Source organism: Malaclemys terrapin, chromosome 4 (assembly GCF_027887155.1).
Source record: "Malaclemys terrapin pileata isolate rMalTer1 chromosome 4, rMalTer1.hap1, whole genome shotgun sequence".
In the NCBI taxonomy this organism is placed as follows: domain Eukaryota; kingdom Metazoa; phylum Chordata; order Testudines; family Emydidae; genus Malaclemys; species Malaclemys terrapin.
In genome coordinates, this window is record NC_071508.1 from 123,733,393 (window position 1) to 123,747,104 (window position 13,712).

Genomic DNA, 13,712 nt, shown 5'->3' on the forward strand with positions numbered 1-13,712 from the left:
AATTAATTTGAGATTGGCCCACATTGTGAAGTTCTGGCCCAGATTTAAATTCATACTTCCCCAGATTTTGGAGTTCAGACCATTATGCAGAGAGGCCCAGTCACAAGATTCAGGTCCAGGTCTGAGACCAGATCCAAACTTCCCCGGTGTTTAGGGATAGGATGCTCACACACTGTGTTCCCATCTCTAAAAGCTCTGCTACACTTTTGGCTTTCAGACTCTAGTTATTCCTACAGAGCTGTCCTTAGACATTACAAACATAACTCCCATTGACTTCACAGACAATCCAGGAAGTTTTTGGAAAGTGTAGGGGACAATTTCCTGGTGCAAGTGCTGGAGGAACCAACTAGGGGCAGAGCTCTTCTTGACCTGCTGCTTACAAACCAGGAAGAATTAGTAGGGGAAGCAAAAGTGGATGGGAACCTGGGAGGCAGTGACCATGAGATGGTCGAGTTCAGGATCCTGACACAAGGAAGAAAGGAGAGTAGCAGAATACGGACCCTGGACTTCAGAAAAGCAGACTTTGATTCCCTCAGGGAACTGATGGGCAGGATCCCCTGGGAGAATAATATGAGGGGGAAAGGAGTCCAGGAGAGCTGGCTGTATTTTAAAGAATCCTTATTGTGGTTTCAGGAACAAACCATCCTGATGTGTAGAAAGAATAGTAAATATGGCAGGCGACCAGCTTGGCTTAACAGTGAAATCCTTGCTGATCTTAAACACAAAAAAGAAGCTTACAAGAAGTGGAAGATTGGACAAATGACCAGGGAGGAGTATAAAAATATTGCTCAGGCATGCAGGAGTGAAATCAGGAAGGCCAAATCACACTTGGAGTTGCAGCTAGCAAGGGATGTTAAGAGTAACAAGAAGGATTTCTTCAGGTATGTTAGCAACAAGAAGAAAGTCAAGGAAAGTGTGGGCCCCTTACTGAATGAAGGAGGCAACCTAATGACAGAGAATGTGGAAAAAGCTAATGTACTCAATGCTTTTTTGCCTCTGTCTTCACGAACAAGGTCAGCTCCCAGACTTCTGCACTGGGCAGCACAGCATGGGGAGGTGGTGACCAGCCCTCTGTGGAGAAAGAAGTGGTTCAGGACTATTTAGAAAAGCTGGACGAGCACAAGTCCATGGGGCCGGATGCGCTGCATCTGAGGGTGCTAAAGGAGTTGGCGGATGTGATTGCAGAGCCATTGGCCATTATCTCTGAAAACTCGTGGTGATCCGGGGAGGTCCCGGATGACTGGAAAAAGGCTAATGTAGTGCCCATCTTTAAAAAAGGGAAAAAGGAGGATCCGGGGAACTACAGGCCAGTCAGCCTCACCTCAGTCACTTGAAAAATCATGGAGCAGGTCAGCATGGATTCACCAAGGGCAAGTCATGCCTAACTAACCTAATTACCTTCTATGACGAGATAACTGCCTCTGTGGATGAGAGGAAAGCAGTGGATGTGTTGACTTTAGCAAAGCTTTTGATACGGTCTTCCACAGTATTCTTGCCAGCAAGTTAGAGAATTATGGACTGGATGAATGGACTATAAGGTGGATAGAAAGCTGGCTAGATCGTTGGGCTCAACAGGTAGTGATCAATGGCTCCATGTCTAGTTGGCAGCCGGTATCAAGCGGAGTGCCCCAAGAGTTGGTCCTGCGGTCAGTTTTGTTCAATATCTTCATTAATGATCTGGAGGATGGCATGGACTGCACCCTCAGCAAGTTTGCATATGACACTAAACTGGGAGGAGTGGTAGATATGCTGGAGGGTAGGGATAGGGTCCAGAGTGACCTAGACAAATTAGAGGATTGGGCCAAAAGAAATCTGATGAGGTTCAACAAGGACAAGTGCAGAGTTCTGCACTTAGGACGGAAGAATCTCATGCACTGCTACAGACTAGGGACCGAATGGCTAGGTAGCAATTCTGCAGAAAAGGACCTAGGGGTTACAGTGGACGAGAAGATGGATATGAGTCAACAGTGTGCCCTTGTTGCCAAGATGGTTAACGGCATTTTGGGCTGTATAAGTAGGGGCATTGCCAGCAGATCGAGGGACATGATCATTCCCCTCTATTCAACATTGGTGAGGCCTCATCTGGAGTACTGTGTCCAGTTTTGGGCCCCACATTACAAGAAGGATGTGGAAAAATTGGAAAGAGTCCAGCAGAGGGCAAGAAAAATGATGAGGGGTCTGGAGCACATGACTTATTAGGAGAGGCTGAGGGAACTGGGATTGTTTAGTCTGCAGAAGAAAAGAATGAGGGGGGATTTGATAGCTGCTTTCAGCTACCTGAAAGGGGGTTCCAAAGAGGATGGATCTAGACTGTTCTCAGTGGTACCAGATGACAGAACAAGGAGTAATGGTCTCAAGTTGCAGTGGGGGAGGTTTAGGTTGGATATTGGGAAAAACTTTTTCACTAGGAGGGTGGTGAAGCACTGGAATGGGTTACCTAGGGAGGTGGTGGAATCTCCTTCCTTGGAGGTTTTTAAGGTCAGGCTTGACAAAGCACTGGCTGGGATGATTTAGTTGGGGATTGGTCCTGCTTTGAGCAGGGGGTTGGATTAGATGACCTCCTGAGGTCCCTTTCAACCCTGATATTCTATGATTCTATGATTCCCTGGAAGTTTTGTCTAAATTCTGTAGGACTTGGGGCCACAGCTGGTCCATAGCATGCTGCACAGTAGTTGGGCAAGGGAATTTTTGGTGAAAGGTGTCACGGTTAACCTATTGTTACAAAAAGTGCCATGGAATCATTAATGTACATATAGAGCAGACAGGAGCTGAGATTAAATTCTGCAAGCCTGAGGACAGACTTTGGTTTAGATATTCCATGCTGGAAGTTTGGACTAATAAACTACTCCTTGCACTTTAGAGGAATCTGAATCTAATCCAGATGGAGATAGAAGTCTCAGTGTTACCTGGGTTATTTTTATTGATTTAGTTGGGAATTGGTCCTGCTTTGAGCAGGGGGTTGGACTAGATGACCTCCTGAGGTCCCTTCCAACCTGATATTCTATGATTCTATGATTCTATTAATTCACCAGCATTAAACAAAAAAATATCGCAAGAGAGAAGAGTTAATAGCAGGCATTTATTTAGAAAGAGAAATTCAAAATATACTGTGTAGACGCTAGAGCTGGAAAAGACTTGTTGTGACATCTTGTCCATTTCAGCAGGGCCAGGCCCTCTCTAATGGAATCCCTGGGTAACCTAGCCTATGCATCTATAGTAATCCAGTCTAATCTAATCTATACTTTTATGCCAACCATATCGCTGTGACAATCTGAGCATCCTACTCCTATTTTATGTAGTTGAGTTTTAAATTCGACTTAAATCATAGAATCATAGAATTGGAAGGAACCTCGAGAGGTCATCTAGTTCAGTCCCCTGCACTCAAGACAGGACTAAGTATTATCTAGACCAGAGGTGGGCAAACTGTGGCCCACGGGCCACATCTAGCCCGTGGCACCCTCCTGCCCAGCCCTTGAACTCCCGGCGGGAAGGCTAACCCCCAGCCCCTCCTCTGCTGCCCCCTCCCCCGCAGCCTCAGCTCGCCGAGCCGCCAGGGGACAGTCGGGGGACAGAGAGCAGGGGGCGGTTGGATAGGCGTGGGAGTCCCAGGGGGCCTGTCAGGGGGCGGGGGTGTGTATAGGAGTTGGAGCAGTCAGGGTACAGGGGGCAGGGGGGTTGGATAGGGGGTGGAGTCCCGGGGGGGTGGTTAGGGTTGGGAAGTCCCAGGAGGGGGCAGTCAGGGGACAAGGAGCAGGGGTGTTGGATGGGTCGGGGACTCGGGGGGGGGGGGGAGTGGGAGGGACAGATAGGGGGTGGGGGCCAGGCTGTTTGGGGAGGCACAGCCTTCCCTACCTGGCCCTCCATACAGTTTCGGAACTCCAGTGTGGCCCTCAGGCCAAAAAGTTTCCCCACCCCTGGTTTAGACGATCCTTAACAGGTGTTTGTCCAACCTGCTCTTAAAAATCCCCAATGATGGAGATTCCACCACCTACCTAGGCAATTTATTCCAGTGCTTAACCACCCTGACAGTTTTTCCTAGTGTCCAACCTAAACCGCCCATGCTGCAATTTAAGCCCATTGCTTCTTGTCCTATCCTCAGAGGTTAAGAAGAACAATTTTTCTCCCTCCTCCTCGTAACAACCCGTTATGTACTTGAAAACTGTTATCATGTCCCCTCTCAGTCTTCTCTTCTCCAGACTAAACAAACCCAATTTTTTCAATCTTCTCTCATAGATCATGTTTTCTAGACATTTAATCATTTTTGTTGCTCTTCTTTGGACTTTCTCCAATTTGTCCACATCTTTCCTGAAATGTGCCCAGAACTGGGCACAATACAGTTGAGGCCTAATCAGCGTGGAGTAGAGCGGAAGAATTACTTCTCGTGTCTTGCTTACAATAGTCCTGCTAATACATCCCAGAATTATGTTTGCTTTTTTTGCAACAGCATTAAACTGTTGACTCATATTTAGCTTGTGATCCACTATGCTGTCATTCCTGGTGCAAAGAACGTGACCCATACAGTGATTATTCACGTTTTAAGAGAGGTCTGATTTTCATTTATCCTAAAGCTACTTTACACTGCTTGGGCTGTGTAAAAGGGCTGTAAGGTACATTTAAGGACACTTACACCACCAGAGTGGTGTAAACAGCCTTAGTGCAGAGTCTCTAATTGTATGATCCTCTGGAAAAAAGAAAAAGACAACTCAGCTCACTTCGGCGTTGTAAATCTAGTAACCCCTCTGCTCAGGAGAAAGCTAAGTCTGTTCTGGTATGGTGGCTAAATTACCTTGAACCACTAAATTAGTACCTGTAGGTGAATGGGTGACTCGGTGGCAGCCCAGCTAGTGAATAAAATAGATTTTTTCTAGGGGTTTCATTTCTTGGTATTTTCCAAGTAGCAAATATTTACCTAAATAAAAAATGAAGCCAATTCCCACATACCCCACACCCATACGAATAACAGAATAAGAGAAGGTCAATGGCTCACACTCTGTTCCTCTTTTACACCAAATTTTTTTCCATGCAAAGAGATCCAAACATAAACTCAGTTTATTAAAAATAGTTACACAATTAAGTGCTCAGCGATGCACATAATAGCCATGTTAAGGGCTTTCCCTTCTCCCTCCCCTGGTTCTTGTCACACAGACAGAAAGCAGAAGACCAGAAGTCCGAAGTGCAGGCAATGCAATATTTATTGGGATTAATCAAGCAAGCATATCCATAGCTCTGTATGCTGCAGAGCCTTCACTGTGTCCCCTTTCCCTTCCTTAGCAGGCATAATTATACCTGTAGTGCATGCCCTTGGTCCCATCCCTTACAATTTATGGTCATGTTCCGTTTTGGAGGGTCTTGGGTCTAAAGGCTTCAGTACCACCTCTTTTGTATCCCATGGGAGGGGTAAGGAGTGAGGTTGTGCTTCAGTCAGGGAGAGGCATTTCTTTGGCTTTTAGTGTTTCTTATACCTTTCCCCCATCCCCCTCGCCCCTCCCGACTGGTTGCATGACCTTATCTCGGGGGAGGAGTTGAGGCAGGATTGTCCTTCAAGTGTGCACTCGTATATTAAACTCCCACTTTACCCAGCAACACTTTAGCTCCATTTATCTCTTCTCACCCCATCTGCTTGTGGGCAGATGTACCACACACTGTCTTTGTTCTTTGTTCACACATATTAGTAAGAATATAAAAATATCAAAAGTCAAATGGGCAAACAAGACCCAAAATTCTATCTCAGGCAAATATACAGGCCTGAATACTACATTATCATCACTAGCACTCCTAACAAGCCATGGTGTGTGCATTTCAGTCAGCAAAATATACACCCTTTTGTAAGGAGGAGGGCAGTTCACAGTAGGTTCATCTACCAACACACGGGACCTTCTCAGAAGTGCAAAGTCATACAGTTTATTTTAAATAGAGACCATCCAGTCATGTGGTTAGTTTTTCTAAATAGGGTTTCCTGCTGCTTGCAGAACGGTTAGCTAAGCTTTTTCACACATAACGCCATCCAGACCCAGCTCTTCACTGTCTTGTTAATTTTATTATTGACTTTGAAGGGCCTTGTTAGGATGGGGAGTAGGGGGAGACAGCATAGCAAATTATTGTTAGACAAGGAGCAAACCTAAACAATTCGTAGCGATCCCAAAAGCATCATTTCTATAGAACTCAAAGTGAAGGTGTATTTCAGTGGAATCCAGCTAACACCCGTCACATTTTCCTTATAAAAATTCTACACCTTCCAAAACCCCAAATGTTAGAAAGTCTGGGAATAGACAACTGATGAAAGCAGCCAGTTTCCCACTGCCCAGCTGATCCTTCACCAGTCGCTCACTGTCATATCACTCAGTGTAGCCAGACCCTACTCCATAATCCTACCTTGCTATTTAGAATCTAAAATATGTTAAGCTCTGATTTTATGTAAAGGAGGGAGGCAGAGTAAGAAGAGATGAGAAAAGTGATAGAGTAAAGTCTGTTACCCCACGATAATTCTAATTATAAGTATTAATAACTTTGTACATACTTATTATTCTTTATTATTTATACTGCAGTAGCACCTAGGAGCCCCTACTAATGGGCCAGGCCCCCACTGTGCTAGGAACTGTACAAATACAGAACAAAAACATGGTCCCTGCTCCAAAGAACCTACAGTCTAAGTACTGAAGTGCTATAGGGGGTTAGACTTGCGGTCCCTTGTAACACTATGATTCTATCATAGCACTTTCCATCCAAAGGTCTCTTTGTGTTTTATAAACATTGCAAGCATTTAGCCTCACAGTGGCCCTGGGGGTGGGTATTCTTATCCCTCCTTTAGCATGGAAGAAACCGAGATGAAGCCACCAGCCTGGCCCAAAGCAGCCTCACTGGGGCTGAGAATCTGCTTGAGACCAGAGTAATCTCAGCCAGTGCATCTTGCAGCTGTCCCTGTCTGAGCTTGGGGATTGCACTGGTGCAGTTGTGCTGCTTTAGTGGCATTAAGGGCCCTCCACACCTGTCAGAATAGAGCTAGAATTGCTAGCAAATCAGATCTCTAAAATCAAACTGCAAAACTCTGAGTTCCTAATGGTTGGGTTTTTTGCTTTATTTATTTTCACAGGGATTTGCTGCCCTTCACACTCAGGCTGCCTCAAGCAATACTGGAGGCCAATAGCTTTGCAGACCTCGAAACCATTGCGAGCCTGGGGATAGGTAAGTCTTCTATGAAACAGCTTGAGTTTTACACAAGCTCACGGGAACCTGGTAACTTGAAAGCAGTTAAGGATTGTCATGGCTGGTGGATAGGAGAGGCAGTACAACCGCTTTGTGCTGCTCTCAGAACAGGTAGAGAAGCCTAAATGCAGGGGAGATGGATTTTCTTTTCTTTTATACAGACACTCTAAAAAAGGGCACCTGTCCTGGCCCTTTTTTAGGTGCCCAGGGTATAATGTAGATATACCCACACTAAAGGACACTCCAACATAACTAACGTGCATCAGTGCCATTCAGCATAATGGGCAAATATTCAAAATAACTGGCAATCCAGGCAAATAAAAAGCCAAAAACACCCTCACACTGCAGCAGTTCATCACCTCACAATCTTTTCCCTGTTCTTAAGTGACTGGGGAAAAAAAGAATTATGAGCTGTGAAGCCTCTACATTTGGATTAATCTCTCAGGACTCATGGGAAATGCAATGACCATTGTGGATGGATCACTCACCAAGTGGTAGAGTTTATCTGCTTTTGATTACTTGGGTCAAGCTTCAGCTGGGACAGAGTCTTCAGAAGATTAGGTATTTTTTGACTACTTGACCCACCTCCAAACTAGTGACCCACTGCTTCCTTGAATGGTGCCATTCTGAAAAATAATGTCATTTGGAGGATATCAGACCAGTGCCAATTTACTGATTAGGCACCATCTTCATTTATGTTGATGTATAAAGCTGACCTGCTTTCATTACTTCGCCTTGGAGTTGATCCTTGGTGGCTTCAAGGTGCATGAACTTGGTGCTCTCCAGGTAACTGATCAAGCCAAAAAATTAGGTCTAGAGCATAACACAGATTTTTTTATGACTCTTCTATCTCTACTTTTTGCTGTAAATGATTGTTCAAAATCTTAGTGCCTTAGATAATAGTTGTACACATGCACTTTGCTCATTTTGTTTCCCCACTAAGTTCTGTGTTCTGTTAACTGAACTGGGCCTCTGGCTAAGCCACTCTGATTCCTTGCCACTAAACCTACTCCAGTTAAGTCAAATGTTGCATCTAACAACCAGCTCTAACACTAGTTTCCTGTTCAACTTTTCTTCTGCTCTTTGAACCAGATGAGCTTTGACTTTTCTTTGAGATTACACCTGTAGCTTCTTTTATATCCATGGTGAAGCCAGTGTCTGGTATGTTTAACGAAGTGATGTAAACCTTGTTTGCTCAGTTACTGTACTCAGCAAGATAGTTCCTCCCATTGTTTTTTCTGCATGAACTAATGTAGCAGAAAAATTATGTAGCTTGGTGCTTTCTGTCAAATAAATATATATATGAATGCTTTATTCTGCACACAATATTTTTAATAGTCTCCTATTACAATATCCAATGGAAGGAACTGAAATCAAGATATCCTGAAATCTGTATTGACCTAATTAGTCATTAATGCTATAGAATCACTTGGGAGTTTTCACATCTGTTTTTTGATATTCTGTATTATATTTCCAAGTAGGGCTGGGCAAAACCCACCAGTTTCAATTCATATCAGCTTTGATGAATTTAGCCAGCAGGTTCCCTCAAGTTTCAGGATCCCCCATTATTGCTTTGAGTTTTGCCTTTGTCCAAACGGGCTCTGGGTATCCAGCCAATACTGACTGTTCAGAAAATGCTACTTTGCAGCTCAAAGTTATAACAAAAAATAAAATTTCACCTACATTTTCAAAAATGGCTTGTGATTTTGGGAGCCCAACCTGAGACATCGTAAGGACCCTGATTTTCAGAGGGCAGGTACTCAGCAGAGGCCTCTTTAAAGTGTCTCAAATTGGGGCCCCAGAAACAGAGGCAGCCAAAATTAGTAGCTGCTTTTCAAAAAAGCAAGCTGAGATCTTTTTCGTCCTCTTCTTTCCACCGTGATGATGGCAATAGAGCAGGCGTAGGCAACCTAGAGCACACATGCCAAAGGCGGCACACGAGCTGATTTTCAGTGGCACTCATGCTGCCTGGATCCTGGCCACTGGTCCGGGGGGCTCTGCCTTTTAATTTAATTTTAAATGAAGCTTCTTAAACATTTTAAAAACCTTATTTACTTTACATACAACAATAGTTTAGTTCTATATTATAGACTTATAGAAAAACACCTTCTAAAAATGTTAAAATGTATTACTGGCACACGAAACCTTAAATCAGAGGGAATAAATGAAGACTCGGCACACCACTTCTGAAAGGTTGCCGAGCCCTGCAATAGAGAGATGGCGTCTGAAATTGTGAACTGGATCCCAGAGAAGTTTCTGAAGACAAAGAACTTCCTGTAGCATGCAGTTGCCTAGAAGGGATGCTAAATCTCCAGGGCTCCTTAGAGCTCTATGACATCTCAGCAAAGTCAAAGAGGATGAAATATTTAGGATTGGGTTTATTGCTTCTTAAAACAAAATCTAATCTATACAGACAGATTGTGCTAGGTAGCAGCCACTTTTTTTCTTCCAGAAGGAAAGCTGGCAGTATTTGAAAGTCTATTATGTCAGTTTCCACTTCCTCCAAAAGTGTTATGTATTTTCATGGGACAGAAATTAGATGTCCCCCTGCAAGCTAGATTGCCTCTTTCAGGATCTGGTTATTACACAAAAGGTCAAAGAGTATAAGGTGTAGAGCACTGAAATGTGGTTTTAAAAGAGGATTCATCAACAAAAGAATCCCCCTTTAACTGACGCATCACTGAGAAGACAGAGGAAAACCCAGCCCTTCTAAATGTGTTGGGAGGTGGATTGGAGGGCAGCACAGGAGAAGCCTACCCCTGTGTGCAATGCAGACCCACTTGGCAGCAGGCTGTGGGTGGGAAGATGTAGGTTTATGGATGTGCCAGGAGAGAGGAGTGGGAGCAGATCATCCTATTCTTTCTTCAATGGGAGGGAATATTTATTGCCCCGGAACAGCTTCTAGGAGGCAGCTGTGTGTAGCCCTCAGTTAACTTTGGGAAAAGAATTCCTCTCCCATTTTAACTCCAGCATCTGCCCAATGCGTACCCAGGCTATTCAGCCTGGCTGCCTAGCTCTGGGTTTTCTGCATAGTGCCTCATCTGTATATTTACTGAGAAAAATCATCAGCTTCCCCTTTCATAGGCTGATCCATGACGTGCCTGTCACTTCCTCGGCCCACAAGATGCTGTAACTCCATCCTGCTGCCTAGATAAGCAAATTCCACTGTGCTGCATTTGCGGACGTGCAGCAGAGTTAAACAATTTAAAGAGAACTGTGCCCCATTTGCTTTTCTTGGAAGCAGGGTATTAGACTAGGTTAGGGGTCAGCAACCTTTGGGAAGTGGTGTGCCAAGTCTTCATTAATTTAAGGTTTTGCGTGCCAGACCGGCAGCATGGGCAGCAGACGGAACCCCAGACTGGCAGCGGGCTGAGCGGCTCATCCTGCTGTTGGTCTGGGGTTCTGTAATCCAGGCCGGCAGTGGGCTGAAGGGGCTAAAAATCACTAAAAATCAGCCCGCATGCCGCAGGTTGACGACCCCTGGACTAGGTGATGCCAAATGAAAAAAAGCAAACGTGGTCATGTTCTTGCAGTTGTTAGTTTAATTTGTTCTCAAACAGTTCAACTGCCCCCCCCGACAATGTGTGTTTGTTTATTTCAAGACAGACATGTCCAGTTCATCAGCATCTCTCCCATGGTAGGAAATCACAATATGAAGTGACTGTAGTGTCAGCTTTCCTGAGTAAGAAAATACTGTAACATGCTTATAAACCAAAATTTGTCCTAGACACCAGCCCAGTCCTTGGTGGGCTAAAGCAGTAGCTTGATCATGTTCGCAGTAGGTCGTGAGGGTCCCTATAGAGGACCGTAAGCTGACATCCAGAAGGTTCACTGTAAGAAACAGTGCTGCGGATGGGAGGTACCAGAGGGTTTTGAGCAGCACATGACAAATGGAAAGAAAGAACAATTGCATTGTTAGCACTGGTGCAGCTACATCATGTGTGCAAGCCTGATGGTGGCTGAAGTTGCCCCAGATGAAATCAAAGGCGTTACTATGGTGTGAAAGTGGGGTAAGGCAGGGGTTTTTCATAGATTCATAGACTCTAGGACTGGAAGGGACCTTGAGAGGTCATCGAGTCCAGTCCCCTGCCCTCATGGCAGGACCAAATACTGTCTAGACCATCCCTGATAGACATTTATCTAACCTACTCTTAAATATCTCCAGAGATGGAGATTCCACAACCTCCCTAGGCAGTTTATTCCAATGTTTAACCTGACAGGAACTTTTTCCTAATGTCCAACCTAAACCTCCCTTGCTGCAGTTTAAGCCCATTGCTTCTTGTTCTATCCTTAGAGGCTAAGATGAACAAGTTTTCTCCCACTTCCTTATGACACCCTTTTAGATACCTGAAAACTGCTATCATGTCCCCTCTCAGTCTTCTCTTTTCCAAATTAAACAAACCCAATTCTTTCAGCCTTCCTTCATAGGTCATATTCTCTAGACCTTTAATCATTCTTGTTGCTCTTCTATGGACCCTCTCCAATTTCTCCACATCTTTCTTGAAATGCGGTGCCCAGAAGTGGACACAATACTCCAGCTGAGGCCTAACCAGCGCAGAGTAGAGCGGAAGAATGACTTCTCATGTCTTGCTCACAACACACCTGTTCATGCATCCCAGAATCACGTTTGCTTTTTTTTGCAACAGCATCACACTGTTGACTCATATTTAGCTTGTGGTCCACTATAACCCCTAGATCCCTTTCTGCCATACTCCTTCCTAGACAGTCTCTTCCCATTCTGTATGTGTGAAACTGATTGTTCCTTCCTAAATGCAAAGTGCTCCACTTGTCTTTATTAAACTTCATCCTGTTTACCTCAGACCATTTCTCCAATTTGTCCAGATCATTTTGAATTTTGACCCTATCCTCCAAAGCAGTTGCAATCCCTCCCAGTTTGGTATCATCCGCAAACTTAATAAGCGTACTTTCTATGCCAATATCTAAGTCGTTGATGAAGATATTGAATAGAGACGGTCCCAAAACAGACCCCTGCGGAACCCCACTCATTGTACCTTTCCAGCAGGATTGGGAACCATTAATAACAACTCTCTGAGTACGGTTATCTAGCCAGTTATGCACCCACCTTAGTAGCCCCATCTAAGTTGTATTTGCCTAGTTTATCGATAAGAATATCATGCAAGACTGTATCAAATGCCTTACTAAAGTCTAGGTATACCACATCCACCGCTTCTCCCTTATCCACAAGCTCGTTATTCTATCAAAGAAAGCTATCAGATTAGTTTGATATGATTTATTCTTTACAAATCCATGCTGGCTATCCCCTATCACCTTACCACCTTCCAAGTGTTTACAGATGATTTCCTTAATTACTTGCTCCATTATCTTCCCTAGCAAACCGGCCCTCATATACTGAAACTCACAATGAACTCAAGAGGTATTTCACTGATTCCTGGCCAAAGGCTCTTCTGTTCCACCCTCAGCTGAAGCTTAAGGGGGTTATGCTGGTGTAACTGAGAGGAGGCTTTGGCCCTCAGAATTTACCACTGAGGGCACAGGCCTGAAAGCCTTGCCGCAGGCATAGCACCCGCTGCTGGGAGCAGTTCCAGTCACATGAATGGGACTTCTCCTGGCAGAATTAGCATTGTGTCTGATAGCCAGTGTTTACAGGATCTGCACCCCAGGCCATTGCTTCCATTCCTAGAATGGCCAGTTGGCTTCCTTTGCTGACGCAGTTATGTGCCTTGTCTACTGGGAGTGTGCAAGGAGCACCGGTTCTACGGTTAGGGGTCCTGGCTGGGTAAAATAAGATGTATGGATCCCCACTCTAATCTACTGTGTATAGCAGAGGCAGTGCTAGCCCCTCCCGCTCCCAACACATAATAGCAAGTGAATAGGGGGGCCTCCTTGAACCGCTTGGGGCCCTAAGCAATTGCTTAGACTGCTTAAGCCGGGCACTAGCTCTGGTGTCTTGCTATCCTCCACCTCTGTGTTTCCTATCATGCCTTCGGGTTGGGTGTGGGATTCCTGAGTGCATAGGCCATACAGTGGGTGCCCTTACAAATAAGTGTCATTTTTTCCTTAGATCAATAGATAAGGGATTTGCAGTGGTCCCTGTGCTTCCTAATACTTCCTATAGGGAATACAGTGAAACCTGTACTGAGCAACCACACAAAGGACTAAAAACAAATGGTCTCTTCAGCTAGGTGGTCTTTTAATACAAGTGACTGAGAATTTATCTCAGAGAGAAGGGGAATCCCATCAAAGGTTAAATTTGATGCTAAAAATGCTTGTAAAACACTTAAATCCTTTTTTGTTTACAAACACTTACTGAAGACAGGTTTTCAGTTTGTCAAAGTCACTTGCATCTGAAACAATGGCTTCTCTGCCAATCAGGTGTAGGTGACACTGAAATATTTAAACTGTTGTCTGATACATCAGTCTAATACCTTAAAACAATACACAGAATTCTCCAGACTCTGTTTCGCTGCCATGAGCTGCAGTGGTGGAGCTGGGCAGAGAGCCCATTTCAATGAAAGATTCAAAGAGTG

General features: G+C 44.6%; 1 protein-coding gene across 3 annotated transcripts in view; it reads left to right on the forward strand.

Annotated features, from left to right (window-relative positions):
* The window catches only part of RIN3 (Ras and Rab interactor 3), a 105,747-nt gene that overhangs the window by 60,695 nt on the left and 31,340 nt on the right, over positions 1-13,712 (forward strand). For all 3 annotated transcript variants that reach the window (XM_054027788.1, XM_054027790.1, XM_054027789.1), the window contains one exon: positions 7,091-7,182. In XM_054027788.1, coding sequence (XP_053883763.1) covers positions 7,091-7,182 — 92 coding nt within the window. The remainder of the gene's footprint in view (positions 1-7,090; positions 7,183-13,712) is intronic.